Source organism: Corvus hawaiiensis, chromosome 19, assembly GCF_020740725.1.
Source record: "Corvus hawaiiensis isolate bCorHaw1 chromosome 19, bCorHaw1.pri.cur, whole genome shotgun sequence".
Classification (NCBI taxonomy): Eukaryota; Metazoa; Chordata; class Aves; order Passeriformes; family Corvidae; genus Corvus; species Corvus hawaiiensis.
The window spans coordinates 3,417,113-3,444,718 of NC_063231.1; the positions used below are offsets into that span (position 1 = coordinate 3,417,113).

The window sequence follows — 27,606 nt, forward strand, 5'->3', positions numbered from 1 at the left end:
AGATGCAAAGAAAGTTACAGCAGATATTTTGATTTTCTTTTCCCACCATTTTATTTCCCACTGTCCCACATCTTTCAGGAGCAGCACCCAGTACCAATGTAACCCTCAGTACTCCTCTGCCATAGCAGCTTTAGTAGAAGAATGATCCATTTTCTGCTCCGGGTTCCAGCTGAAAAACACTGGAGACAAAGGAGCTGCCCCCAGTTTTACTCAGTTGCTCACCCAGCCCCATTAGACATTTGTCTCCCTGCCCCACCTCATTTATCAGCTTCTGGGCTGTGGTTCCTCTGTGACTGCTCCCCAGAAGTACAATACAGGAGAGTAAAGAACCCCAGTGCTCCAGGGAAACTGTTCTTCCTTGGTGAACTGTACGTTAGAAAAGGATTTTAACAGACCTGAGTTATCCCTACTACTTTCTCATGAGTTTGCAGCATCAATTAATTAGTTAATACTCATAAACTGTGAGCACATATTCCATTGCCAGTATGCTCTCAAGTCCTTTGCAGTACAGAAATACTTAATCAGGACCTAAGTATGTTCACAAATTTAAAATAAATCTAAAAACGCTTTGATGCTGCAAAACTTTTCTTGCCCAGGAGATAAGCCTAGGCAGTTTTCCAGCACTCCGAGCAAATTAGTCAGGGTACAAAGACAGGTTGTTTGACAATGTTGACTCATGCATAAACCAGATTAAAGAACTGGTCTCCAAATTTTCCTCTCATTTGAAAAATGAATTATGGAAAAATAAAATAATAATTGCTTTTCATTGCAGCACTTACACAAAGGAAGCCTGTTTATTCAACAGAGAAGGATTCAATCTAAAAACGTGGAGGAGCTACAGCCTTAATCACTCATGGACAGCACACAGCATTTCTGTATCTGTTACAATGTCAGAGGCAAGCAGCATGTGCAGAAGTCTGACAAACCTCTGTTCTAACCTATCAGACCTGTATTTATAGGTGCCATATTTTTAAAACTGAAATACCAAATAATGCTGTAAGTTTGTAAGAAAATAATGACGTAAGTTTGTAAGAGGAGCTGTCCTCTCAGTGGGAGCTTCAGCACGTCCCTGTATGAGATTGGTAAATGAAAGTCAACTGGGGCCACCTGGAAGTTGGGGAAGGGAGTTGCTGCCTTTCTTTTTTCTTTTTCTCTTCACAGTTTTGACAGTTCAATGATTTTTTAATAGTCTGTTACTAACTCAATTGTTACCATTTCTCAAAGATTTTCACACCAAGGCTCATGTCCCCACCCATCTCCAAATACCTAAACCTACCCTAGAACTGATGGTGACTGACACCACTGGAGCACAAATACACTCAGTTTCCTCTAAAAATTCACTCTACCTTTGGAATATAAAAATCCACATGACATAAAGGCACTCAGAGGAAGCCCAGACCAAGATTTGGGTGACTGCACCCAAGATTTGGGTGAGGCAGTCAACAGCTTCATCATTCCTTGGATCCCCCTTTAGTCAACAAACGGGAGTAGAGAGTTCTGGAGAGATTTATTCCAACCTGTGGTCCTCACTGACTGCAGGAAATGTCTGGGATGATGATGCATCCTGATTTAAGTGCCTGAATCCAGACCAAAAGCTGGCAGGCAGCAAGTGGGAGGTAGGAAAGTTGTAAACTCAGAGCTTAGTTTACTGTACGTGAACTACCCTGAGCGAAGCTCCGAGTTCTGGAAACTTTCCCTTTCCACATCATCACCTTTAATAAAGGCTGCCCCCATCCAACTCCGACATTCCTGCCTCACTCCCATGCCCAGCCAAGCCACACAAACACAGGAGAAGGCAATGCCCTCACACAGTTCCATGCTGGCTGTTTGCCTCTCAGACAGAGAAGACTGAAACATATTTCCTTCTTTAAAATATAAACAGCAAAGAGGTTTTTAATGTCCCTACATAAATCCAGGAGCAATTCTGCTGAATAAGAAGGTGCTGTTTGTACAAAATCACATGTGAAAGACAAGCCCTGCCTTGCACAAGGTCCATAAACTCACCACAAAACATGGTACTGGAGACTGTTCTTATTTTTTTGCTAGGTTCTAATCCTTCATTTTTAATGTTAAATACTGTACTAGGATGTCTAAAATAAGCAAAACCAACCATCTGCTTTCAAAACTCAAGCAAAGGGAAATGTATCCCTGATCCCAGCCGTATTCTCAGTGTATTTGATTATTACCTACTCACTGCTCTGCTGTTACTGCACACACTCACTACCTCTCAATGGCATTCAGAGGGAAGATTTTATTTAGACTTATGATATAGGTGGTTTAAACACTTCACATCTCAAGCTGAAAACACAGCACTGGCAATCTGAACAGCACAAGGGCTTAGTTTGCCAACAAACTAAAGAAAAATAAACAGAGCTTTCTACTTACAAGACTCTCCCCAACACTCACTCCCCTTTTTTTAACGTGTACTATACCTGCATTTTCAAATACTTTTTTTTTTTCATTTAGGAAACTAGAAGTATTAATAATGATGCTCTATTATTAAGGAAAAGACTGAAGAGCTCATGAAAAACGAGAGTGCAGCAGTGGCTTTAAAAGACAATTTTGTAATTTCTGGTTTTCTATAAGCCCAGTGTTTTGACACATGACTAGAAGCTTTAGAAATCTGGTGTTTGTTTCAGAAAGTAATGCATCTTGATGAAGAAACCAAATGTTCTCACTTACAAGCTCCCTTTTAGGAAGGACTGCCAAAGGGAAGGCTTTCCTTTTTGTATCAAAAAAACCTGTCGTAAAAATTTCATTTCAATGATACAGCCTGGAACAAAAATGCAAAGCTATGGGAAATACATGCAGTTCTTCCTTCCTGTACACTGAGTTCATCACAAAGCTGACAACCTGCATTTCAGCTCCACTTCTAAACACAGTTTAATTAAACTACAACCCAAATGATTTTGATATAAACTACAAAGAACTATTAAAATAGAATTCATTACTAATATATTACCCCCCAAGAAAGCTCTAAAATTTAGTGTTGTTCTTTACCATCCGAAGGAAGCTATGTATTTTCATCACTTCTTCACCTGCTTTTATTAAAAGAGCTGATGAAATTACCACTCAGAGGTAATTTTATCTCTCTGTCCTCTTGATGCTAATGAAATTTGGTCTTCTGAATGACATTATCACTGAGCTAATCTATGCAATAAACCAGTTTACAACATATTTTTAATTACATCAAAAAATTATCTTACGTAACTTAAGTCCTTGAATTTTAAACGTGATTTTAGACCAAACCAAATCCCTTCTGGCTATTATTTTGTTGGCTTCTTTATTCCTTGTCAGTTTCTGTATCAACCTGATGTTTCTTGAGGTACAGTCAGAGCACAGCTTGGGATAGGGAGTGGCTCTTGCTCAGAGGGTTTCGTCTGATTTATCTAAACCCTGAGGTTCCATGGCTGAAGTTCTCCACGGTCACTGCAACACTGCCAAGGTGTGTTTTAATAAGGAAACAAGGCTTGGACTACCCCTAGCTATACTGCTAAAAACTTCATGATAATACAAGTCTGGAGGTTTCACTTGAAAATGCTGAGGATCCCTCTGGAATTTGCATTCACCTCTGATTGCATTGATGCAATTTTAAAACAAACAGCTTGTTCCATAAACCTTTTATGTTCTTTCTCTACGTTCACTTCCAGTTTCTGACAGAACCATCACCAGTAACACTTTACCTTTGGAGGTGACTGCTGCTGTTTGGTGGGATTGGCTGAGTGCTGATGCCGGAGAGCTCGGGGGATGAACTCAGGGGCCAGAGGGTTCAACACGTAAGTTTTCTTTAACTCCAGAGCTTCCAGCTGAGCTTTGATCTGCTCAAATGTGATGCCATGAAGACTTTCGTTCTCGTGACACAGGGCAATAAACCTTTCCCAGAATTTCCTATGGAAACGATTTTTACAAACAGTGAGGAAGACTCAGTGGTGATTGTTAAAATAAAAACAGATTTAATGTAACTGTGGGACACTTATTTTTTGTGTGTGCACAGTTTACACACCAAGCCATCCACCCTGAACCTGCTCCCTGCAGCTGAACCCCACAGCACAGTGCAAAGCTCCCCAGCCATTTCAAATGGACACACAGGGCTGTCCATGCGCATCAGATCACAGCACTGGCTGGGTACCACATCTAATATTAATAGCATGGACAGCTCCAACTCGGAATTTTTTCCTAGAAAACCAAAAACAGCGAATTCAATGTTTAAAATTCTGGAATGTATGTGATTTAAGGCATTTATTGAAGCTCAGTCACGGGAATTATACAGATTCTCAGTCCTAGATGATGTCACGAACATTCTCTGAATTTAGGCAGATCATTCAGTGTAACAAATACCAAAGCTGAGATATACCCTCAAAACTACTCTTATGAAACACTTCAGAAGCACATGAAAATTAACATTTTGGGCAGTTTCTAGAGATTGAGATCCTCTGGTAGAAAACAAGCAAAACCATAAATTCTAGTGCATGTCAGATTTTTCTGTAACATATAGAAGTATTTTCGAGATAGAAAGACAACCATCAGGTGACACACAACTTGTCTACAAAAATTCTGTTTCCAACTTTTTGAAGGATGGAGGGGTTATTTAAACCATGTAATAAGAGAACATTCCTCCCTGTCTTCTGCTTTCTCATGACATGTCTTTCTACTGCTTTAAAAAAACGGTCTTTTTTTTTTTTTTTTTATAACATCCACAGCAGGATCTATACGAAAACTTTACACTTATGATTTTTTTTAACCTCAAAGGAACTTTTTGGGTGAAGTCACTGAAACTTAAAAGGTATTTAAATAAGGTCTGAAGATGTCACATTAAAAAAAACCCAACAAACCTGACTGAGCTGTCTCTTTCAAAAATATCAAGAGTAAAGGTGTGCTTGACTATAACTCCTGCTTGTTCACCCTTCAGTAATAAGGTCTGGCCTATCAGCAAGCCCTGTTCTTTCCCCAAAACCTGTAAAATGAGAGATTGCTGCACACTAACTTTAATAGCAGTGTCACATTTTGCTGAGTAGCTGACTTTGTGAGAAAGAACAAACTTCTGTCTTGCAAGAATGCTGGGATGCTAGTGATGTTTTTAAGAATTCAAAACAGTTTTCCCTAAAAGCCCATTTCTGTTGTGATTTTATAGAGGCAAGAAATGCTCTTTCAAAATTCAAGATGCAAGTTGGCCCTTTTTCTCCATTTTGCACTAAGGCAAATAGATCTTGCAAGGTTTTAAAAAACCAAAATTAAATGCATCACTGGGATGCTTTAATGATGGAATTCCCTCTGATTAATCAATTCTGTCACCAAACCTACTGCCAAGTACCACAAATCCACTGAGACTCATCCACTTTTGCTCAGAATGCTGAGAATGCCCCAAGCAGTCTCTCTACACATGGAACACTTGTTCTGGGGTGTAAGAACAGAGAATAAAACCCTGCTGTCTCTGTTTGAGTGTGCTTGGGAGTTTAAAGGGGGCGTCTGCCAAAACAGCCCTGTCTAGTCCAGTTGGAGCACACAGGAATGTAATGATTACCCTGGGCATACTTCACAAAGCCCTCTACAACTATCATTACAGTCTTGACTCATTTTGACAGGTATTAGAATATTTATAAAATTCAAGTACACTCTAAACTTTTTTGAGGTCTGTTTTTCCTAACGAAATGTCACTTCTTTCAGACTTCTCTACTCCTGTTGTACTAAAAAAGAACCATCTTCCCAGCAGCCTCCCTGAGCCCCTCCAGCACTATTTCCAAAGAGTGAATGTTCAATTATTCAGTGAAACAAGACAATGGTGTATTAAAGGAAAAGCTTGAGATACATCTTAATAAAGTTTCAGTGTTCCTTGTTTCTTAATTATCTTTTAGTTTCACAATTTGGAACAGCTCTACGTCTATAAACAGCTGCTGGTCTTCAAAATGCAAACTCAATCCTTAACTGCCAGCACTGTAATTTATTTACCATGCTGACAGCCTATATTTTTATTTTATTAAGTTTTTGCACGCCCTATTTCAGATATTTTGTAGGAGCACTTGGGAGGCACAGGGGCTCTTTGTCATCAGCTCATTATATAAACCAGCCCATGCCTAAAAAACCCAACCAGGTAAAGGTAAAAATGAACTAAACCCACAATAACTATTTCTCTGTCAAGAAGATGTTAGAAGCCATTTAAAGCAGATCACTACATTCATGTACAGATACTCCTGATGTGGCCCCAAGCAGGGAAATGGTGAAATTCAGGTTATATTTCATACATACAGTAAACAAAGGTTTGAGTTCCATTTGGCTTTTTCAACTCTAATCTTTGAAAAGCACATCCCTTTTCAATACAGTAGAAGAAGCACTGCTCAGGAAACTAGAACACAACATAGATATAACAACTAACATGTATTTTTAGCTTTATTTTAATAATGTAGTCAGTGCACTGTTTCCTCTCTTCGAGAATAAGCTGCAGGGTTTATCTCTGATCACCTCAAAATTTCAGCTCTTCCATCAAAAAAAAACCCTTTGAAGAACAAGAACTTGGAACCCTTAACGTGTTTACATATCTCAGCATTTTTCACATTTCTTCACTTAGGTCTATAAAATGTAAATTCACTCAAATCTTAACGAGTTTTTTCCGAGTGTCATAAAGACCTATCAAAACACAAATAATGTTTCTCAAATCTTCTACCATCCTACAACTGCCATAATATTCAACTTTAGAATACCACATTACATCACAATTTTAAACTCCGAATTACACATCAGTTTTATTTGTGCATAAAATTGTAACAGGTATACAACAAAACCCTACTAGAAAGTAAAATGAAGTATCTTCAATTGTTACTGTAAAGTGAAAATTTGACCAACTATAAATATGTGAGAACACCGTTTATCAATGACCAGGTATAGCTAACTCACACTTTTTCCCTGTTATCCATGATGACATCCATCATTTTCCTAAATCCATCAGTCACTGATAAACACATTCTCTAGTACCCTTAAGCCCTGATTAACTAAGGAACATAGACAAAGTACCTGCATCTTCCAATGGAACATAAAGCAATAGGATCTCCCACCACAGCTACCAAGGATTGTGCTCTTGTAATGGCAGTGTTGAGAAGTTTGTAATTCGACAGAAAACCGTAATCCAAGTCTTCTGTTGAATCCTCCAGTAACTGCTCTTTCCTTTTAATTGGAGTTTGCTTATGTTTGCATGTATGCCGTGTTCGTACTGTGCTGAGGAACAAAACTCTGAACTGTTTTCCTAAAATGAAACAGAAAACATCTCTGAGATAATTGTTGCCATTTCTGCTCATCCCACGATCAGACCACTGCCCTTGCCAGCCAGATTTCACGCCTAGATTTTCTGAACTCATAGCTACCCTTCACATGAAGAGCTTTATGCAAGAATAATTAAGATTTAAAAATTTTAGAAGATGCGTATTTCATTACAAGAATATTTCCTCTTCAAAAAACTTACGTTTTCACCTTGATATTAATCCCTCCTGAACTTTCTGAAATGTTAATTATCATTACAGCATTGCCAGTCAGTCAATAGCAAATCTTGAATTTATTTATTCTACCTTTAAAAAAAGTTCTGGACATTTTTGATTCATATTTTAAAATTTCTCAAATACATGAATATCCACCATGAAAAAACAGAGCAAACCACTCACTGTCACTCGGTTACTTTATCCTCTGCCTTTGTTTGTTACTGACTAGAAGTGCAACCTAGCAACAGGCTATGCCTACATAAAATCCTTGTTATCAGTGTGATTTCAGGAAGAAACACCTAAATTTTTAGACTCCTTACAGTTTATTCCACAGGTGGAAAAGAAATCAGCAAAACACTTTGAGGCTAAAGTTCTGTTACATTTGTATTTGGAACTGTAAAATCCATCAGTCTGTTAAAAATGTTAAAATTATGTCAAAAATCTCATTTTTCACAATTTTCACTCCATTTATTTTTTAAATAAGGTTGAACTTAATTCTGAGAAATGATAATGTCCATGAGTTTATAGTCAACGTTGGAGCAACATCTGTGTCACAGCTCTCCTTTTGCTTCCATTGCTTTAGGATAATTTTAATAAGTTATTATTGCAGCAGACACATTTCCCCCTTGCTCGGCCCAGCTCTGGGGCCCAGCACTGCTCCTCACCTTGAACGTTGAGTACTCTCTCCACGCTAACGTCCGAGAGGCGCTTCTTGCGCAGCTCAGCGCGGATCCGGAACACCTGATCGGCATACGGGGTCACCACCCCGATGCTGCCGTCGTCCAGCTTGCCCCAGGCCACGGGCCACTTCCTCCTCAGCTCCTCCACACGCTCCACCACTTCAAACACCTTAGAAGAAAGGCAAGATTCTTAGAAGTTATGCCCCACTGAGCATCACTCTTTGATATGGAAAAGGAATTTGAACTTTAAAGCTCTGAAACACTTACATGACACAGCGTTACACAAGCAATGACACCACTGCATCCTACAGTGATACTCTAAAGTATCATGTATTAAAACAATGTATTCACTATACAGCCCCCTTTTTTAGCTTGAAGTAAGTTTTCCCACAAAAGTCACTGTTAAAATTACAAACTCCAAAATTACAGTAATAATCTTAATTTTCATTCTTAGGTTCTTATGAAAACATCAAGTGCACTAGGAGCCTTCTTGCAATACTTAATCTTATTAATTATTAATACTTAATCTTATTTCTGTAAGTAAATGTACTGCCTAAATAGCTATAATTTTATTTTTCTTCCGGATTTCATATATATGTCATCTTAGAGTCTGATAACTCTAGACACAGAGTCCGTATACCAGAGCACAATCATTTCCCATTCCAGAGGATACCATTGGGAGCTTCAGATTATTCATCAACTGCTAGTTCATCTCTGTGAAATACTATGAAATGTGCTGCCTGAGAAGACTAATGTGTAATAAAACCTGAAAACCTCCTCCTGTGAGGATACAGCCTCAAAGTAATGTCCTGCCAGAGCAGCTCATTTCAACACACCAGAGGTACTGCACTGCAAAAGGCATTTCTGAGTAACTTTATAGGTTTGTGATTCCTTTTCTTTTTTTAAATTTATATTCAATAAATATTTCTTCAGCTATTTAAAGCATAATTGATGATGTAGTTTTCCTACAGCATCACAAATGCAAGCTCAGCCTCTTAAAGAAAAAAAAATCTGTTGATCCTTAAAAAGTCACAAATAGGTTTTTTTTGGCAATTTTAGAGGACAGTGAAAATATGGGACTGTTTTTAAGCAAGTCCTGAATATTTTTGTGACATCAATTCTTGTATTTAAAATTCCAGCTCTACTGACAAAGGATATTAGAATAAACTTTGATATCTATAAAAACCATAGCACAAAAATAATGATCTTTTGTAGGTATTTGGGCAAGATTCTCTGAAAGTATATAGCTTCTGGGTGTGTATTTAGAATTAATACCACATAGGAAAATTTTAAAATGAAGACCAACAAGGGAAAGTGTATTTCCCAGATTAATTCTTAATATAGGCATCAATGAACCCCAAGATGTCCCAATGCAAAACATCCATTAAAGGTCAAACTGAAAAAATCTCCATCATCTAATTTCAGTTTTTCCTGTTGGTGTTTAAGGAGCCGCTGTCCTTCATTTCTGCCTGTGGCTATTAATGACTCACAGTTTTCAGACAGTTACTTGGCCACTGAAGTTATTTTTAGGTATTTTACAACTTTTTTTAAATGGCAAAGTAATCCAAGTAGATTAACGAAAGCAGTCAGGTGTCCAGAAGTCATTGGAGCTTCTTATTTAGGAAGGTATTTTAACACAGCAAAGAACGTTTAACAAGCACAGCATAAGAACAACAAACAGGTTTCAAATTGTGCATCAGATGAACCACACTATGATCAGCAAAAGGAAACAGACAGCTCTGCAGTGCTTCATAACAAGCACTAACCAGAAATTCCTCCTAAACTTACAAAAATTTCTGCTATTTCTTTGATTTTCTCTCCCTCCCCTAACTGAAGGTGACTGGAAAAAGGCATCTTCCACTATGAAAAGCGTTATCGAGTCAGAACGTGGGAGGTGGGTGCTGCTGTATGTGTTTGTTTTTGTGGGCTTGGGTTGTTCATTTTTTTAAAACACAAGGGAAGGAATGAGAATGAAAGTAATTTTTGAAGAATACCAATAAATCTATGTGAAACAAACAGATTGAGAGTAAGTTTTCACCTAAAAGAATCTCATCTGCACATTATCAGTTAGACACTGATCCTAAACATATTAAAGCAAATGTGAAATGTTACTCCAGAGGACTCTTATCTGAGTGGGAACATTTCTACAACAGTTAAAGAAATCTAAGTTTTACTTCAAATTACAGTTACTCTCAGTTGCTAAGATGCATCTATCAGAATGTCACATAAATTATCAGGAAAGACATCCTGAAGAATGAGACTGAGAGAATGAGATGTGGCTTATAATTTGCAAAGAAAGAAGGTAAATTACTGGAAATATTTACTACAATTGCAATTTTCATTACATCATGTTTAGCAAATTCCATGTTCCCCTCTCCTAGTAGAGGACAATTTATGTCTTCCACCCACACTGAGCATAAACCAGTAAATCTGGGGGAGTGAAGCTTTAAGAAAACAATCAATAGTAAAAGCAAAGAAGAGTTACCTCTGCATTATTGTAAAAAGCTGTACTATTTTTTTCTTGCACATCTTCTCCACGTGCTGTGAAGAAAGTCAAAGGGTAGAAATCTTTGTGTGCTGGCTGCTTTCCACTCGCCATCAATTTGCCTTCATAGAAAAGTTCGGATGTGTAACTGTAACGAGGCAAAACAGGGTAAAATGTGGAGTCTACACATGAGCTCACTGATAAAATATGCAAATCTCCCGGATGCAATATGCAACCACAAAATACTTCGTAAGGAAAACAGAACCACTGATTACTATTCAGCATCTTCAAATGATTACTCTGAACTGATATTTCCCTACTACAGACACAGCAGAAGGCACTAAAAATATGCTTCTCCAACACTTTCTCTACAAAGACTGTTTTTTCTTCTCATCTAAAGTTCAACAAAGTTATGAACATTCTCACTGATGTTTCACTCAGAAGTTCTGATGGCTGGAAGCTGGGCAAAAAGAACACTTGCTGTCTGGCACTGGTTATTCCCCAGGCTGGACAATGAGCTTGCTCATGTCAGTTAAGAGTTATTGGACTTGGAAGATAAATTTACTACAGATTTCATGTGCACTGAGCATGACGCAGGCCAAGCGTTCAGATGTCAACCAAGCCTTTCATCTGTGACTTCTACTCCAGGCTGATCTATGTTGCTAGAGACCAGAAACACAACCAGAACAGAGTTCCTCTGCTGGCAGCAGCCACTCCAGCAGCTGGCTGACTGAAAAAGAAATGAGGCAAGAACTCCTTCATGGTGAAAAGCAGGAAGGAACAAGACAAACTGAATGGAATGAGGCAAAAAGGCAGCAAGGAGAGACTGCAGAGTGCTGTAAATCCTGTATGCTATTGCACAGCAGAGATGAACTAATGCACTGGCTTCCAGTAGTTAGTGAATTTTGGTGTCATCTAACTTTTCAATGCTCAGCCTCCAACCTTAATATTCTTCAGATATCACTCAGAGGCTGCAATAACCTGAGTACAGCCTGACATGAAGACAACCAGAGCAGTAGACTGTGCAGCTGGTGGGTCCATTGAGTTCTTCCAGGATTCCAGTTATTGCAGCTTAAGATGGAAATAGCTGCTCATGGAAAAGCCACAGAAATTTGTCTGAGACCAAATCACCATTAAAGCACTGCAGCCCACCCCTGACCTGAACTGGCTTACCCTGGACAACCCTGAAGAACACTGGACTCCTCTGTGGGTTGGGTTGCAGCAGTCAATCCACAGCACCCAGGGGGCAAAACTAACCATTTCTTCTGCAAATTAACTTTTAGTAATGAGATCTCATTAAACAACAAATTTTTTCTGTATGGGCTGTTTTTTCCAATTACAGCTCCAAAGTCAGGCTGAACTAATGGCATGCTCTTTCCTCAGTTTCTCACGGTGTCTCTACTTCAGTGAGGTAAAGATGATTAATGAGCCCTTCATCTTCCTACACTTCTGTCCTAAGTGTCATGGTCCCACTTGTCAGGGGAAATTCCACATTATACAAAAAAGGAGACTTGAGACATCTCCTAAAGGGACCACCACCATGAGAGTGTTCAGCTGGTTTCACCTCACACAGCAACACTTCCCAGTGGAATTGGGCACACTGGACTTTTACCAGAGAGCCAACCAGCCCCAGTGGTGTTTCTGCATCCTCACCTCAGTGTTCAACACAGTGGATCTTTCTTGGAACTCCCTGTCTGAACTCCAGCTGCTGAAGTGAATTTTCATGATCTTTCTGAAGCAAATGACATGGAAGTGATCTCTAAAGAAAAGCTGAAACGATCCCTTCCTTTACAGATGTTCTCTCATTTCAAACTCAGAAACTCAAGCAATGTGTAAGAAATTTAGCAGCACTCAGCCTATAATTACAAAGTCCATAAAGTGAAGATAGATCAAGCTGTGTAAAAAAATATTTTACATTCTCACTTTAGATTCCCCAGAGCACTTAAATATTTCTGCTTTTGCTTTGAACACAGTGATAACCTAATTAGTATGACTGGATACCAACATAATATTCCTCAGTACATATCTGAGCCAGGATTTAAACTTTAGCATTTTTCCCCATGATTGCACTTATTCTTTCCAGCACAGCTCATAGATGAGCTCATTACACTGGCAGCCACTAGTTTATCATAGCAGAAAAATGCAAACCCACTGATTAATGTGTCTTGAAAGAAGTAATAAAAGATGTCAACAGTAAAGAAGTATGCTCAAAATTTGACCTATTTTTCCCATTCACAGTTGCATATCCATATGTTCCTTACATTGCCCACAGCTTACCATTCCAAGATAACCCACCCCAGTAAATCTAAAACTCTGAAATGGTTCAAAGAAGCACAGAGCCTATACAATAGACTGCACAGTGGTTAAAAAGGGAAAGTTGGCTCTTCTTTGGTTTAGTGCGCAAGCAGCCAAAGCATCTCCACCTGAATGAAGGGGTCTGTCCCTCTGGCATCTGCTCTAGGAGACCAAATTACAACACAAAATTACTAATTAACTTTGAAACAACTAAGATTTCATGACAGAGACACTTCAGCTGTGCTTGGCTCTTTTGTTCACTCACAGCAGTCAGAAGAAGCACATGATACAGTGAAAAAGTTCACACCTACTTGATGATTGCTTCATGGGAGCGATAGTTCTCACACAGCAGGATCCTGCATGGGAATTCTGCAGGGTAGTGCTCGTAGAGTCGGTCAAGCAAGGAAACATGAAGGTTTCTCTCCCTGGCAAATTCACTGTAGACAAAAGGACTGAGCTGTAATAGACACACACACACAAAGAAAATGTAACTAAATAGGTGGACTTGGAATTTCATGCTCCCAACATATGTATTTTGCATCAAACCAAAAATAAAACCTTCCTTTTACTGTACATTCATAGTTGGAAGACACAGACCACGGCTATTCCACAGAAATGCTCCTTCCTACCAGCAAAGTGACAATAGACCAGCATGGTCTTAAAGGAACAATAAAATATTCAATAACTATGCAAAGAGACCTTATATTTAAGTTCAACACTCCAAACTGTGTTTAGAATGACTTTACACCATTATTCTGACAACCACTTTTACAATTAAGTTATTACCACAAATAGTACAGATCAGAAAATAAAGAATTTTTAATACTATTTTAAAAGTTAAATAGAAATGTTGTTGAAAAAACAGAAACCCAGTGACCTATTTTCTGTCACACTAAACTCCTACTGGGCTTGTTTAACAATAAAACCAGCATCTATTACAGTAGTAAAAATAGAACCAAAAATGATGAAAAACAGATTTTTAAAATACAATTTCAAAGTGTAGAAATAAATCCAATCTATTTTGTCATTCTGAATTCATATGATTCAGATTCTGAGTTTCACTTCAGCTAAATATTAGTTTCTGAAATTTAAATACTGGACACCTGATCGGGAATCTTCTGGAAGACCCTGAGCTATAGAGCAGCCTGGGACACACAAGCCCAGTCAAGACTTCATCCACCCAGTTGGGCTGACGAGATCAAGCCTGAAGTAAGAATTCCAAACTCTTGAGAAGCACTTTTGAGAGCAATATTCAAAAAGCACTGCCTCAGCCCTTGGCATTACTAATATCATGACTTTAAATGAGCCAGCAGTATTAAATCATAGGTGGCAACACCATTCTAAGTTTGTTACTGTACCAAAGCAAACATCCACTTTACTGCTACTGTGAGATGTGAAGAGAATTAAAGGCTAATCTATAAAAACAAATAAATCTGGCCTAAATCAATAAAGCAAGTAAAGCTGACTTTTCCAAGCATGCTTTCCTATGCCTACAGGCTGCAAAGTGACAGGCATAATCAGTGTTTCAAACTCTCCACACCAAGCAGCTCCCAGGCACTTTGCAGAAATATAAAAGCACTGGCTAGTTTCAGTTTCCCATTTTTCACTTGTTCAAATCTTCACCAGATTAGATGCTTCTAATAAAAATGTGAAGTTCTCTAAACCCTAATTCTCCATATTCTTGAATTCTTTTAAGAATCAACAGGGGAATACCAGTCATAAACTCCTGACTATAATAACTATCACCATATCTTACTCAAATAACATCCCTGGAATTCTCCTTGGCTTCCCCATCTATTATATGATTTGGTGCAGATAAACAAATATATAAATAAAAATATGATACATATGCACTTCATACTCAAAAATTCCATAGCTCTTACCTGCATGTGGTCTCCAGCCAAGACAATTCTTGTGTTTTTATTAGCTAATGCTAGAGGCATAATAGTTTCACACTCCATAGCTTGAGCAGCTTCATCTAACAGAATGTGTGTAAAAAACCCTGTAAAACAGAGATATCAGCAAATAAATGCAACTTGAAATATGATAAAATGAACACTGATACAAAACAAAAACTTGAACTTAACATTCTGTATTCTGACAGTAACCGAAACTAGAATAAAAAAAAATGTACGATTACACAAATTAATTCCTAGCAACTACTGAAAATTACATAAACAATTTTCAAACCCATCAAATGACCAACAGTGGTCACCTGGTTGCCAGTGACATCAGCAGGAGCAACCCAGGTCTGCCTCTTTCTTGTGATACACATGAAATTAAACATGTTTTATCTGAGCCCTCCTTACACCAAGAGGAAATGTCTCTTGGCAGACCATCCTTCAAGAGGTTTCTCACATCTGAAAGTCATTTCACCACCATGAGACTTGAAGAGCTTTGTACAGTGACAATGACAAGGAATTCCTCATGTACTTGAGTCCTATTAACTATTTTATGTACTAAATTTCCCATTAAAATTGCACACATACCTGAGCACTTTGCTGGTTATGGGCTTAAAGGAATGTTGGGGGGGAAAAAAAGGAACAGAAGTTGAAGGAAAATTTAAATTCAATCTTATGATAATATTGGACCAAAGGTTTGGTGGGAATCTATGCACTAAAGAACATGCACTTGAGAAAAAACTTGGCCACTGTAGACTTATATTTTATGAAATCTAAATTCAGGATAGGTATAGAAGTGATTTTATACATTGATGTCTGTGATATATTAAGGTTTAAAACAAAGTATTAGAGGACTTCGTGTACCATCCAATTAAGATTACATACATAAAAATGTAGCAATTTTCTTTGGAAAATATGAATTTCATACAGCTGCACACACATTGCTATGGCATGACTGTACACAGCTCGTTGCCAAACAAAGCAGCTATTTCTATCTAAAGACCCAAAAATATTTACCATAATTCCGTATTAGTTTTCTCTGTTGCAACAAATGCTTAAATGTAGCCATATAAACCCAACCCTAACAACTTATGCAAAGAAATTCCATGTTTTCCAAAAAGCAGATGGATTTAATTTGGAGATCAGGAAAATAATAAACCCTAAGCAGCCTCTGCCCCAAAAAATCAGTCTAATATATTTCAGTTTAGAAAACAACCCTAAATGTATCATGTTAACAAAGACAGGGCTTGTATGTGTGGGAATTGTTTGCAAAGCTAAACAATTCACAAAACAAGGGAAAAAAGCTCTCTGTTATTTATGCTTACATGCTCCACTGAGTAATGACCTTAATGAGCATAATATTCAAAGTCAGAATCTCAAACAGACTTTTCCCTCTTGGATCTCAGAAACACCAGAACACAGATAGTACTGCTTCTTTATTAAATTTTTTTAAAGAAGGAAAAAAAAAGAATAAGCAAAAGTTTAATTAGAATGCCAGCAGTTTACAGCTTTGTAATAAACATTTATTCATAAAAAAACAAAAGAGCATTTTAAGATTATCATTGTTTACTTTATTTTTTTAACAGTTCCAAGAACTGGGTAAGGAACCAACACTGGTAAGAGGAAGATACTTCTCAAGCTTGGATACTTCTTGTCTAGAAATTATCTTACCTGGTTCAAGATCCAGCTGACATAGATACTGTGATGTATTTAAAGTAACAACTACAACTCGTTGCTTAAGAATGTCTTCTTTCTGTGGCATCTGAAAGGTGGAATGTGTGCTTGAAATCAAACAGTACTGATGCACAACTGGGTGAACAGTCTTTACCCAGCGATTTCGGAAATATACCCTAGGAAAGAAAAAGGGGCTTATTTTCTATGAGGTTTGAACACAGCAACAGTCTAATATTTCAAATACTAATATTCTGTTTTCTGGTAAATAAACATCATCCTCAAGAAGCAAACATCACAACTGTGCAGAATTACATGCTAAAATGTCTTTGATTCACCTTCTATTATTGCAGTGCAGTATTACATACACAGTTAGCAGGTTTTAATTCACATATAGAAATCTGTAAAGTCTTTGAACATTTATGTTCTGTGACCCTCACATCAATGCCTATTTCATTTTAAATTTAAAATAAAGTCATTTTAAAGAAATATTTCCTGATCTGAAATGTAACTATAGCCCAGAGCATGGAACTGACAGTGGGCTGCACATCTCACCCACTGCAGCTGATATTTGAAATATATTCAAATCCTGTTGTTCCTTTCACACATCCTGGATGTTGTCTGAATTCTAAGAACCAAACATGAGTTGTATTCATCTTTTTATCATACAGGGTCATAACTTGATACACTGGATAAAAGAATGAGGGAACGGTGCCAGAAGTTTGGCTGGAGCCTAAAATATTAGGACACTGACTGGGCTTCAAGCATCCTTCGATGATACATAAAGGTCAATTTAACCACCATCCCATGGGATGGATCAGTGACGAGTTTTTCTCTGGAAGGGATGACATGTTACAGCCAGTTTAGCTAAATGGAAGAGAAACAGAGGACACAAAGGCTGTGCCTCAGAAAACAGGAGTACAAGTAACTCCACAGGGGTGAACAGAATGACTCCCAAACATATGCAAAGGAGCTGGATAAAAGTGCCCTGTGACACCTCCATCAGGTGTTCCTCAACACTATCATCTCTATCAAGAGCTACAAATCTGAAGTAGAACCTTCAAACGACAAGAAATTCCTGTACAGATATTAAAGTTTGGAATTAAAGTTTTTCAGATTTATTTCCAAAGCAAATTAAGATGAAATTAATTAATTTCATTTCTAAATATGGGATTTAATGCTGTTCAGTTTATCTATTCATTATTTTATTTCTCCTGCACCCATAGTTCAAATCCCAAATCATTAATGAAGTGTTTGGAAAAGTGTAACTATGCACCTAACTGCAAAACATGACTGCACTGGCTGGACTCTGGATATCACATGTCCACCCTCATCTGAAAATTACAGCTGAGCTCCACATAATGTGAGAGAAACGAGTACTACGATTAGAATAAATTTGGTTTGTGAAGATACAATATCCATTTTGGACGAAATGAAATGCAAAGACACTTCAGTATCCTGAATGACTTTTTATCTGACAGCATAACCAACCCAAATCCACACCTGGAGACCACAGGTAACTCCAGGTAAAACTGGGTTCAGTGCAGGAGCAACCCCCACACTCCTGAGTCATTCTCAGAACAAGAGGCTTCTATTGTTACCCCCATGTATTTATTTGTTATCAGCTATCAAACGGATGAGCTTTATTTGATAAATTGTTATTACACTAAGTCATAGCCTAACAGCTACAACAAGGTAGTGGAACTGAGATCACCCTGCTCCACATATCCTCAGCTTTTGGGTGCTTCACTTTCCCAACCCTAACTGAGGTAATACCCACCATCTCACAGGAGTATTGTGAGCATTACTGAGTTTATTGGGAGTTTATGTTTGTAAAGCACTTTGAGATTCTTGGATGAAAGGTGCTATTGAAATGCAAAATATTATGGTTATTAGACATTATTATACCTTGCACTGTCTTTTATTACAAAAATTCAACTGTGGGTGACTCACAGATTGGCTGACAGCCTTTCAAACTGCATTGCTGCTTACCCATTAATTTCTTTTATTTTGATGTGAGATCAAAAAGGTATCCCAGAGCTATTATTCACCACTGGCATAAAAACACCTGACAGATGTGACTACTTCGAAAATGTCGTGATAGAAGTTAAGCCTCACTGAACAAGGACTTTCTTTCTCGGGTGCAACTCAGGCTAATAAAATCACCCATAATTTCATTATTAGGTGTTTTTTCCTCAAGGTTGGAAAAACCAATTACAAAAATGGGGTTTACCAGCTTAACACACATCATAACATTTCACCCTGCAACATGCCCTTAGCTTCTGATTAAAAAGAAGACTAAACTTCTAAAATGTTTAGTCTTAAATCTGCATGAGCAGAGTCCCTTAACTCCAGCAGAGTCAGGCAGTTACTAAACACTCATTAGTACCTACAACACATTTTATTATTATTTGGGTACAAAGTGGGCAAAAGCTGCAGCCACACAACCCAAACCCAGCCACAGCTCACAAGAGAGATTTTCTCCTATCACATGCCTCATACCAAGACTTTAATTCTGGAGAAATGAAAACCTTGCAGGGTAAGGTTTACCCAAACCACAAGCAGTGAAATTACTGGCAAATACATGGAGCACTGCCTCAAAATGGAAATCCCAGAAGATTATAGATTAGGGACTCAATCTTCTGCAAATAAAGGCACTGAATACATCCACTGTACTTCATGCTTGGTTAACACGCATGGAATCTGCATGTCCTGTGGAAATTCAGCTCACCTTTATTTCTACATGTGGCATCTAGGTATCTACAACAGAAGCCTTAATTTCTGTGCATCTCCAGCCAATGAGCCGAAGAATGCAACAAGCTGTCAGCTGATCTGCCTGTGTTTCCATTGCCTTCCCAGCCATGACATCAAAAACGACATCTCCCCCAACTATTTCAACTAAGTGTCAGTCAAATCAAGTAGTTCCAGGCTGGGATTCCTTCTAGCCACTTAAAATACACTTGTAAAATTAAATAAAGGGGGAGTCTGGAGTCAGAACCTCTGAGGGAGGCTAAAAAGAGTTTCATTTGCATTCCTGCCCTTCAACAGCAACTTCCTTTTGTGACTCCTTACAACGGAGTGGGGACTAAACTTCAGTTCTTCCAAACTTCCCTGTTGTGAACTGGAAAACACTGACTCCTCCCAGTTCTCCACAGAAGTTCTCTTCCCAGTTCTCCAGGACTCTCTCCTTCAGGCTGTGCTCCAATAAACCCTTCTTGGCTAAATCCCAGCTCCTCAGCTTTTGTGCTGTCACTTCTCACCTGAAATCCCTCAAGTAAAAAGAGCATAGAAACTCAGAGGGAAAGGAATCTAGCAGGCTAATTTCATGTCTCTGTTAAGAGACCATTAAAAAAGAGAAATCTAACTAGTCCCAAGAAGCCTAAAAAAAATTTTAAAGCACCTGATTTCCCTCTTCCATTTCTTTAGATCCATCTCCAATGAGAGGCTCATTCTCACAAACAAATATGTTCTCTGGATGCAGAAAACATGTGAAGAACCTGTCCTACAACTTGAAAGTTCTCTTCCTTAATCCCTTTTTCTTTAAGGATGGATAAGATAGAAGCTAGAGTTTCAAGAATAAAGTAACTAGCAGAAGACTCATTTATTTTACAAACTAACATTTGGTAAGATAAATTAATTCCATTTTCAGTACAAGAACTCATTTGGAAAAAAGGGCAATGGTCTTTTAAAAACTGCTGGGGGTTTTTGGTCTGGGTTGCTGTTTGCTTTCTTTTTTAATTCAACTCTGGCTCCTATGGATCATTTTTTATAACCTGGATAATTCTTAGCTAGCAGCCACATATTGAAGCTACCTGGTTCCAGGATATATGCAAGACTTACACATGTATGTTATGATCAAAGTACTAAAAAAATCAACTGAAGGGGTTTCAGTGAGATATTTTCAACAGAATCAACTTATTTTTTGACACTGCTGAACTGACAGTCAGCAAGCACATGCTTAGGAATAAATTAAAATACTCAATACATAGATAAAGGCTGTATCAACCTCTTTCCTTTTCCCTTAAGTATTACATACAAAATCAGTGTATGGAAACAACTAAATCTGAAATATGCAAGTAAAATAATACCAAATTAATATTAAAATAATACCTCAACCACTGCCCAGAAACATACAGAGGAATTGCTGCTATCTGCTTCCTGGAGTTTTTAGGAGAGGGTAGTAATCTGAATTCTCCTGCTACAGTGCTCTCCTACCTCAGCACCCACCCCCAGAAGGTTCTAGCAGCTGAGGGAGACAGGCACGTCCACAGAGAAAAAGAATATACAAATTAGGAGCCAATTACTCCCTCTTACAGCTCTGACTCACCATCTAAAGGTGCCTGGCTGCTCCTGCACACTAAAAAATTAAGTGTCTCACCATCAAACAGAAGCACTTAATCAAGGCTCTCTCCTCCCAGCTGTAGCTTGGGTTTGGGTTTCATTCCTTCAGAAACATTTCTGAATTCATTTACGTAAGTATATGAAATTGTTTTAGTGTCAAGTTTCCCCAGTAAAAGACAAGTTTTGGAGTGTGCCCCTAATACAGTTGACTCATCTAATCAAACCCAGGGGCACAGTTTTTTTTCTGGGTAATAATTTGTTTATGGGCATCAGGACTATGAGAATTTGGCCTTCAGGCTTAACTGGTATTTCATTTAGGTGCAGAACTTAGATTTAACATAAATTCTCAGTGTTCATTCTGACTTCGCATTTTCCAAAGGGCATAGAAAGTTATTTTATTAAGAAAAAATACAAATTTATAACATGATATTTAAACAAAAAACCCCACAAACTCTACTTCTCAAACTTTTACGTCACATCACTGGACAGGATAATTTATTTAGTGTACATCTTACCTACAGAAATACCTACACGGTTTTCAGTACAAAATGTTAAATAATTTAGCTTTCCTTCTTTAAAGACAACATAAATATTATAAAATATTATGCTGCTCCCCACTAAGCCAACTCATCACTTGTAGAGTAAATAAGGGATAAAATCTACAGCTAAGTGTTCAGTTATTTAGAAACACAACAAATTCTGCACGCAGTGCATCTACCTTTAATAATTAACTGCTTTCACTCCACTTGATGTTTCCTTTAAAATACTACAAGAGGCTCAGATCACCCTGTTTAACCTAACAGTAATGATTTTCATTTGAAAATACACCTTTACTACAGTCAAGAAGGGAGGTACATCCATAATTAATTTTGAGTTGGGAGTCTCACACAACTCCAGTTCTGATTCAGAAAAATTGACCTTTAACTCCTTCCAGAGCAGGTTACATGCACTTTGTGCTCAAACAATAATTATATGTCAGATTTTTTACTTGAACCATACATACTTGTGGATCTGTTAATATATCTATCCAGCTCCAGAGGTGCCTCCACTTTCTTAAACCTCAATTTTTTTCTAGAGGTGTCCTGACTATTTGAACAGCATCAGACAATCTACAGCAGCCCTTTCTGAAGACTTCATAACAAATACTACAACAACTGAATTCAAACATTCCGTGACTTTTAACTTAACTGTGCTATGATTTTCTTGGCAAATACACATATAAATTTTAACCATAAGAAAAATACCACTTTTTATGTTTTTCATATTTCTGAGACTGGACTACACAGTTGAAAACAAGGTAGCAAAAGCCTGGCAACAATAGAACTGTACTTAACTCCTTGCACTGTTAAATCACACTTCAATATTTGCAGAAGAGCCGATTACACACATTTTTTTCCCTTCAGAAAATTAAGACTCCATAATGTTTTTCATCCCAAAGTGCTTTACAAATCACCTTAAGACAGTCTGTGTTAAAACACAACCAGATCAAAGGTATCTTTTCAAAAATATGCTGCATTCTTTCCCTTGGCCAGATCCTCAGTGTCCATAAAATGTCACATGGCAACTAAAGTCAACAGACCTAAGAGAATTTACACCTGTTGCAAATGTAGCCCTTTCACATAACTTCATTGGCTTTACTGACATTGCATAAAATATAAGTCCAGGATGGCTTTTAATAGCTAGCAAGTAAACACAGAGTCATTTTCTTAGTAATATTATAAATTCACCCACCGGCATTCAGAAAATGATGCCCATAATTTAAAAAAAATTATATATATATATACCAAGTTAGCAGTATAAAGTATACATTGTGATTACTGAGCAAAATGTTCCCAGGAGCAGATAAATCCTTCTTAACTATTTCCTATTTTCATATTACCCTCCTTGCTCTTAAGATTACATTTCTTTTTTTTTTCCTTAACTAATTTCCCCAAAACACCCATGGTAAGTACATGTCAACATATACATATATACAATCACTTCAAATTGACTTATCAGAAGAGGCCAAACTACTTTCACTACTTTCTCTAAATAAGTAGCTCCTATGACATCAAAATATTTCTCCAAGAAGCCAGGTGGGGAGCCCCAGTTTCCAAATCAGCCTTGTAAATGTAAGTCAAAATTTTCAGAAATTGAAATACAATTAAAGTTCATTTTATCATAGTAGCTTTTAGAGGAGCATATCAAAAGCTTGCTCATTAGGAAAGACACATTCATCAACAGAATAATAAAAGCTTAAAAAAGGATGTCTTTATTTTTATTTAACAAATGACCCAAAATTATGTTACAGTATTTCACATTCCTTTTAGGCTGTTTTTAATAGAACTGCTGGCAATGCCGATATGCTTTTATGTTTTAGAAGTTCTTTAACCGTTTTTTATAGACACCTTTTCTTAAGAATAGTATTTTATAGATACATAATAAGCCTTAAAAAATACCTGAGAGGTCTTGCCTGGGGATTGCCTGCTTCTACATATGGATGTAAATAATCCTTTATGTAGAGATCAGCAGCACTATTAGAATGGGTGCAAATGAGAATCCTGCTGGAATAAATGGATGCAAATAAAAAAGCAATGAAGAAACAGAAAACAATTCAAAGCAGTAGAATACAAAAAAAAGGAAACAGTGGCCATCTTCCTGCACATTCCTCTTCATGAAACTACTCCCTAACCCACTGCTCTTCCCATGATCCAGCCCTCAACTCAAATCCTCCAGTTATCAGCCATCAAACACTTTTTCAATAATCATTTTGTAATTACTAATCTAGACTTCATTTCAAAGAACAGCTTTTGTTATCTACCATGCTGCAAAACTCCCCATGCCGAGCAAATTACAGCCATTCTATGTAACTTCCATTTTAATTAGTTTTGTTCTAAATGGCAAATACAGGCTAAGATTATAAAATTACTTTGTCATCCCAAACGATGACGGGTGGCGTGGCTTTGTTTGTTTCTAAGATGGGTGGAAATTCTGTATTTCTACCTTTCACTTGAATTTAAGCAAAAAATCACATCCTCTCTGCTAGTGTAGTCCTGCTCTGTGTTCAGTGCCCCCTCTCACCTGGTGTCCTGCTGTTGGAGGATGTGCTTGACTGCCTGAGCCAGAGTGAAGGTTTTTCCTGTCCCATAGGGACCGATGATAAGAACAGGAGGCAGTTGTATGGAGAGTGGGGTGGTGATAGCCAGAACAGCCTCTTTCTGCTTTGCATTTAGCCGAGGGTCCAACTGCTCATCCCATTGTCTGTGCAAAAGGAGGCCACAGAGGTTAAAAACAGAAGCTTTCACAATCCACTGTCAGGCAGAAGTTAAATGAGGGAAGATTTCAAAAGCATTAAAGAGCCTTTACAGAGCTGCTGTATGGCTCGTGTCACTGAGGCACATGAAACAAATCAACAAAACAATCACATGCTTTAATCATTTGGTATTTACAATAAATCAGTTGGGTTGGTTTTTTTTTTTCAACCTATTCTCAATTTACATCATCCCACCTAACAGTAATTAACCTGCAGAGCACACATTTTAGAAGAAGGACATACTGCACCATCCCCTGATAATAAAAGCAAGTAAACATACAATGATTTTCTACTATTATCATGCAAAATATTAGTTACATTAGTTATGTTTCTTCCCTGCATTTACATTGTCAGCTTTAAAAGTCAACAGTTACACAACCCCGGGGCTTGGTAGAAGCTATCTACAATCAAATTTAAAAACTACTGGCTACTAATTAACTACAAACTTCTCTTTACTTTTTTTTTTTTTTTTTTTTTTTAAGATCACCAGGGCACATACCTCTAATGGGAAAGCACTCTGAAAAAAAAGGATTTTTGTTGTAAGCAGCCTAGTGATGCCAGGATTGGGAGGAAGATGCTTTCAGAAAATTCTTGACAGAGTTTTTAGTATTCCCACTGACAGATTTAAAAGTAGACATGCATAGTAAAAAACACCTGTCACTGCTGCACATATGGCCATACTTTAGTAATGTGATCTGCTTTGGTACAAGCACCACACTACTTACAGACTGGGAAAGTTTCTGTTCTGTAGTAGTTTGCAACAGGGAGCAAGATCAAGAGGGAGTAGACTGAATTCCTAACTTTTAAGATGCCTATGAACAACAAGCTAGCAAGAGACTAAGAAACACTGGAAAGGAACAGGGACATAAAACAGAAGAAAAACGAGGAAGACAGTTTGGAGCTAGTTTTGATTCTTAAGGAACGACAAATCAAACCACCAGATGGAACTGACTTTAAACTGAACTACAATCATTATGTATATTATTTATGTATACAAAAAATACAAAACATTATACCAACATATCAACTGCAACTGATATGTACATAGAAGATAAAGTTCTATCCTATTTGACTTACCTCCTTTTTATTGAAATCACTACTTACTTCCAAACTATTCTTAAACACTATTTCCTTGTAAGACTCACTCAAAACCTAATTAAGTCAGTGAACAGATTGTCACTGACCTCCATTAGCTTTGTAGTGTAACTCTATACAGAACCTATTTCCTTCTTCCTCTCAGTACTGTCAAAGCTCTGATGCACACAGTGATCATCCCACCCAGAACACTGATCCCACTCTTTTATTGGATCTGTTCTTCTCACAATTCCAGAGACAAACTACAATTTTTCCAGTTTTTTGTCTTACAATATCTCACTGTGTCAGCTTTCTGACAGATCACTGTCCTTTTAATCCCTGGGCTATCTCCTGATTTGTCCTGCATCACAATCACACTCCTAATTCTCACCTTCAAGACCCCCCACCACTCTTCCCAGGCTGAACAGGCTGCCAGTTCCACATTCCTCTCATTTCCCTGGTCTCCAAGCACAGAAACCTCATGCCTCTTTTATCAAGAGCAAGAATACTGACCATATTCCCTGAGCCACACAGCCTCACATTTCTCTTCCCTAAGCTTCTTCTTCCAGAAAAACTATTTTCACTGCATCGCTGCATCAGCCTTAAGTTTCTTCAGAAGTATTTATATGACATAGGGGTTTATCATTTCATAAAGGAAACTGTGAGACGTATAGAAAGAATCTCTGGGCTGCTTGCAAGAGCAGGGCTGGTCCTTCAAGAATCATTCCCACACCTTCCATAACCGCACCCTCTGGGATATGTCCAAATCTGGGCTCACTGAAGCTCAAGAAGTACTGATGGATTAGCCCTTGCAAACAGGACTCTGCACGCTTGGGATCCTGCACAGCAAACTCTTGGAACTGGCACTTCCATTCCTATAAAGTATCATGTTTTCAGAAGAGGATGGCAGCACAGTAATTAACAGCAGCAGGTTTGTTTTCTGCAGCCACAGTAGAACTGTGATGCCTCCAAGCCCCAAGCTCAGCCCCAGGGAAAACCACTCAGCAGCTTCTGGCCCTGGGAGGATCATTCCTCTTGTTTTATTTAGCACAGCTCCACTCCCTCCTCTGAACCCCTCACCATTAATGAGGAGCACGGCTTGTCTCCCGTTCAAGGACAGATTTCAGCCATCTGCTCTGAGAAATTCAGTGCTGCATCACCACCCAATCTTTGATATTAAAGTGTTTGTGTTCGTGTACCTGTTGGGACTCCAGGGTATGGTGGGAGTCATGCTGACATCTGGAAACAAAATGCTGTTGTCCTTAATCCTGTCCAAGGCATAATGCATTTCACAGAGGGGTAAGCGGTTCAACTGGAACTGAAGTTCAACCTGCAGAACAAACGAATTAATAAATGGAGAGGTGAACAAAAAGGATTTATTTAGAAAATGCTCATTAGACTTTGCTGTACATGATACATTTTTATCTTCCTGCAGACCACTGGCTCTCAAAAGAAAACAGCAACAGCATTCAATCCAAAGATCTATGATAAAATTAACTTGCTAATTTTTTTTTGTTTTGCATCTAAGATAAATACAGCATTTTTTCTAATTTAATTGTGTTGTTTGACTTTCTAGATTAGATTCCACTTTCTGAAAAAAATTCAAGGGAAAGCATTCTTGGAACTGTTTTTTTAATACAAAAAACACTTCTGGAAAATATTATTGACCTAAAACATTATTTTTACAAAAACAAGCTTTCATCTCTTATTGTAAGAACAACCTCAAAAAAATGTCAGGCCAGAAATTTTACCAGATAAACAGATGATATAAATCAGATGTGTGACCAGCAAAGATAAACCCCAAACACTATTTCCAGTCAAACACTGAAATAGAGTAACCTGTCATTTTTGTTCAATTATTATAACTCTCCAAAAGTTCATTTCTAACAATCAGCTGCTTACCAATACATTCTTGGTTTTGGTCTCTCAATTACACGTGTTTTAATGCTAGTAAATAAAAGATATTGCCAACATAAATTCTGGTACAAAGCCAGAAGCATCACGGAGAGCACTTAACATTCCCGATTCAATTCAGAATGGACCAATACATAGTGAAAGTAGTTGACACATACACACACTGAAAGGGTAAAGAGAAAAATACAATCTAAATTTGAACAAGGGATAAAAGCAGCTCCTGGGGAAATCATCATAAAAACAGTTCACTCAGATTATCATTTACACATATTTAAATTTGCAATTGTTAATCTCTCCAGAAACAAATGAATCTGATCAGAGCATTATGCTGAAGAACTCCACGTTCACAACACAGAAGCCTTTAGACAAAATTTGACACAGATCTGCACTAATAAAAACCCGCATAAAAACACCAAAAGCTGCTGAAGAATTTCAAGTGACTAATACACATTTTTAGATTTTTTCCAAAGAACTGCTGTCACTATATATT

General features: G+C 37.8%; 1 protein-coding gene across 4 annotated transcripts in view; it reads right to left on the minus strand.

Annotated features, from left to right (window-relative positions):
- HELZ (helicase with zinc finger) overlaps nucleotides 1–27,606 on the minus strand; it is an 84,814-nt gene that overhangs the window by 15,340 nt on the left and 41,868 nt on the right. For 3 of the 4 annotated variants that reach the window (XM_048324104.1, XM_048324102.1, XM_048324105.1), the window contains 10 exons: nucleotides 26,402–26,532; nucleotides 23,897–24,076; nucleotides 23,275–23,379; nucleotides 16,496–16,674; nucleotides 14,807–14,925; nucleotides 13,235–13,380; nucleotides 10,629–10,776; nucleotides 8,129–8,312; nucleotides 7,006–7,234; nucleotides 3,684–3,888 (listed from right to left, as the gene is read on the minus strand). In XM_048324104.1, the coding sequence (XP_048180061.1) occupies nucleotides 3,684–3,888; nucleotides 7,006–7,234; nucleotides 8,129–8,312; nucleotides 10,629–10,776; nucleotides 13,235–13,380; nucleotides 14,807–14,925; nucleotides 16,496–16,674; nucleotides 23,275–23,379; nucleotides 23,897–24,076; nucleotides 26,402–26,532 (1,626 nt within the window). The remainder of the gene's footprint in view (nucleotides 1–3,683; nucleotides 3,889–7,005; nucleotides 7,235–8,128; nucleotides 8,313–10,628; nucleotides 10,777–13,234; nucleotides 13,381–14,806; nucleotides 14,926–16,495; nucleotides 16,675–23,274; nucleotides 23,380–23,896; nucleotides 24,077–26,401; nucleotides 26,533–27,606) is intronic. The other variant, XM_048324103.1, reaches the window with a different exon arrangement.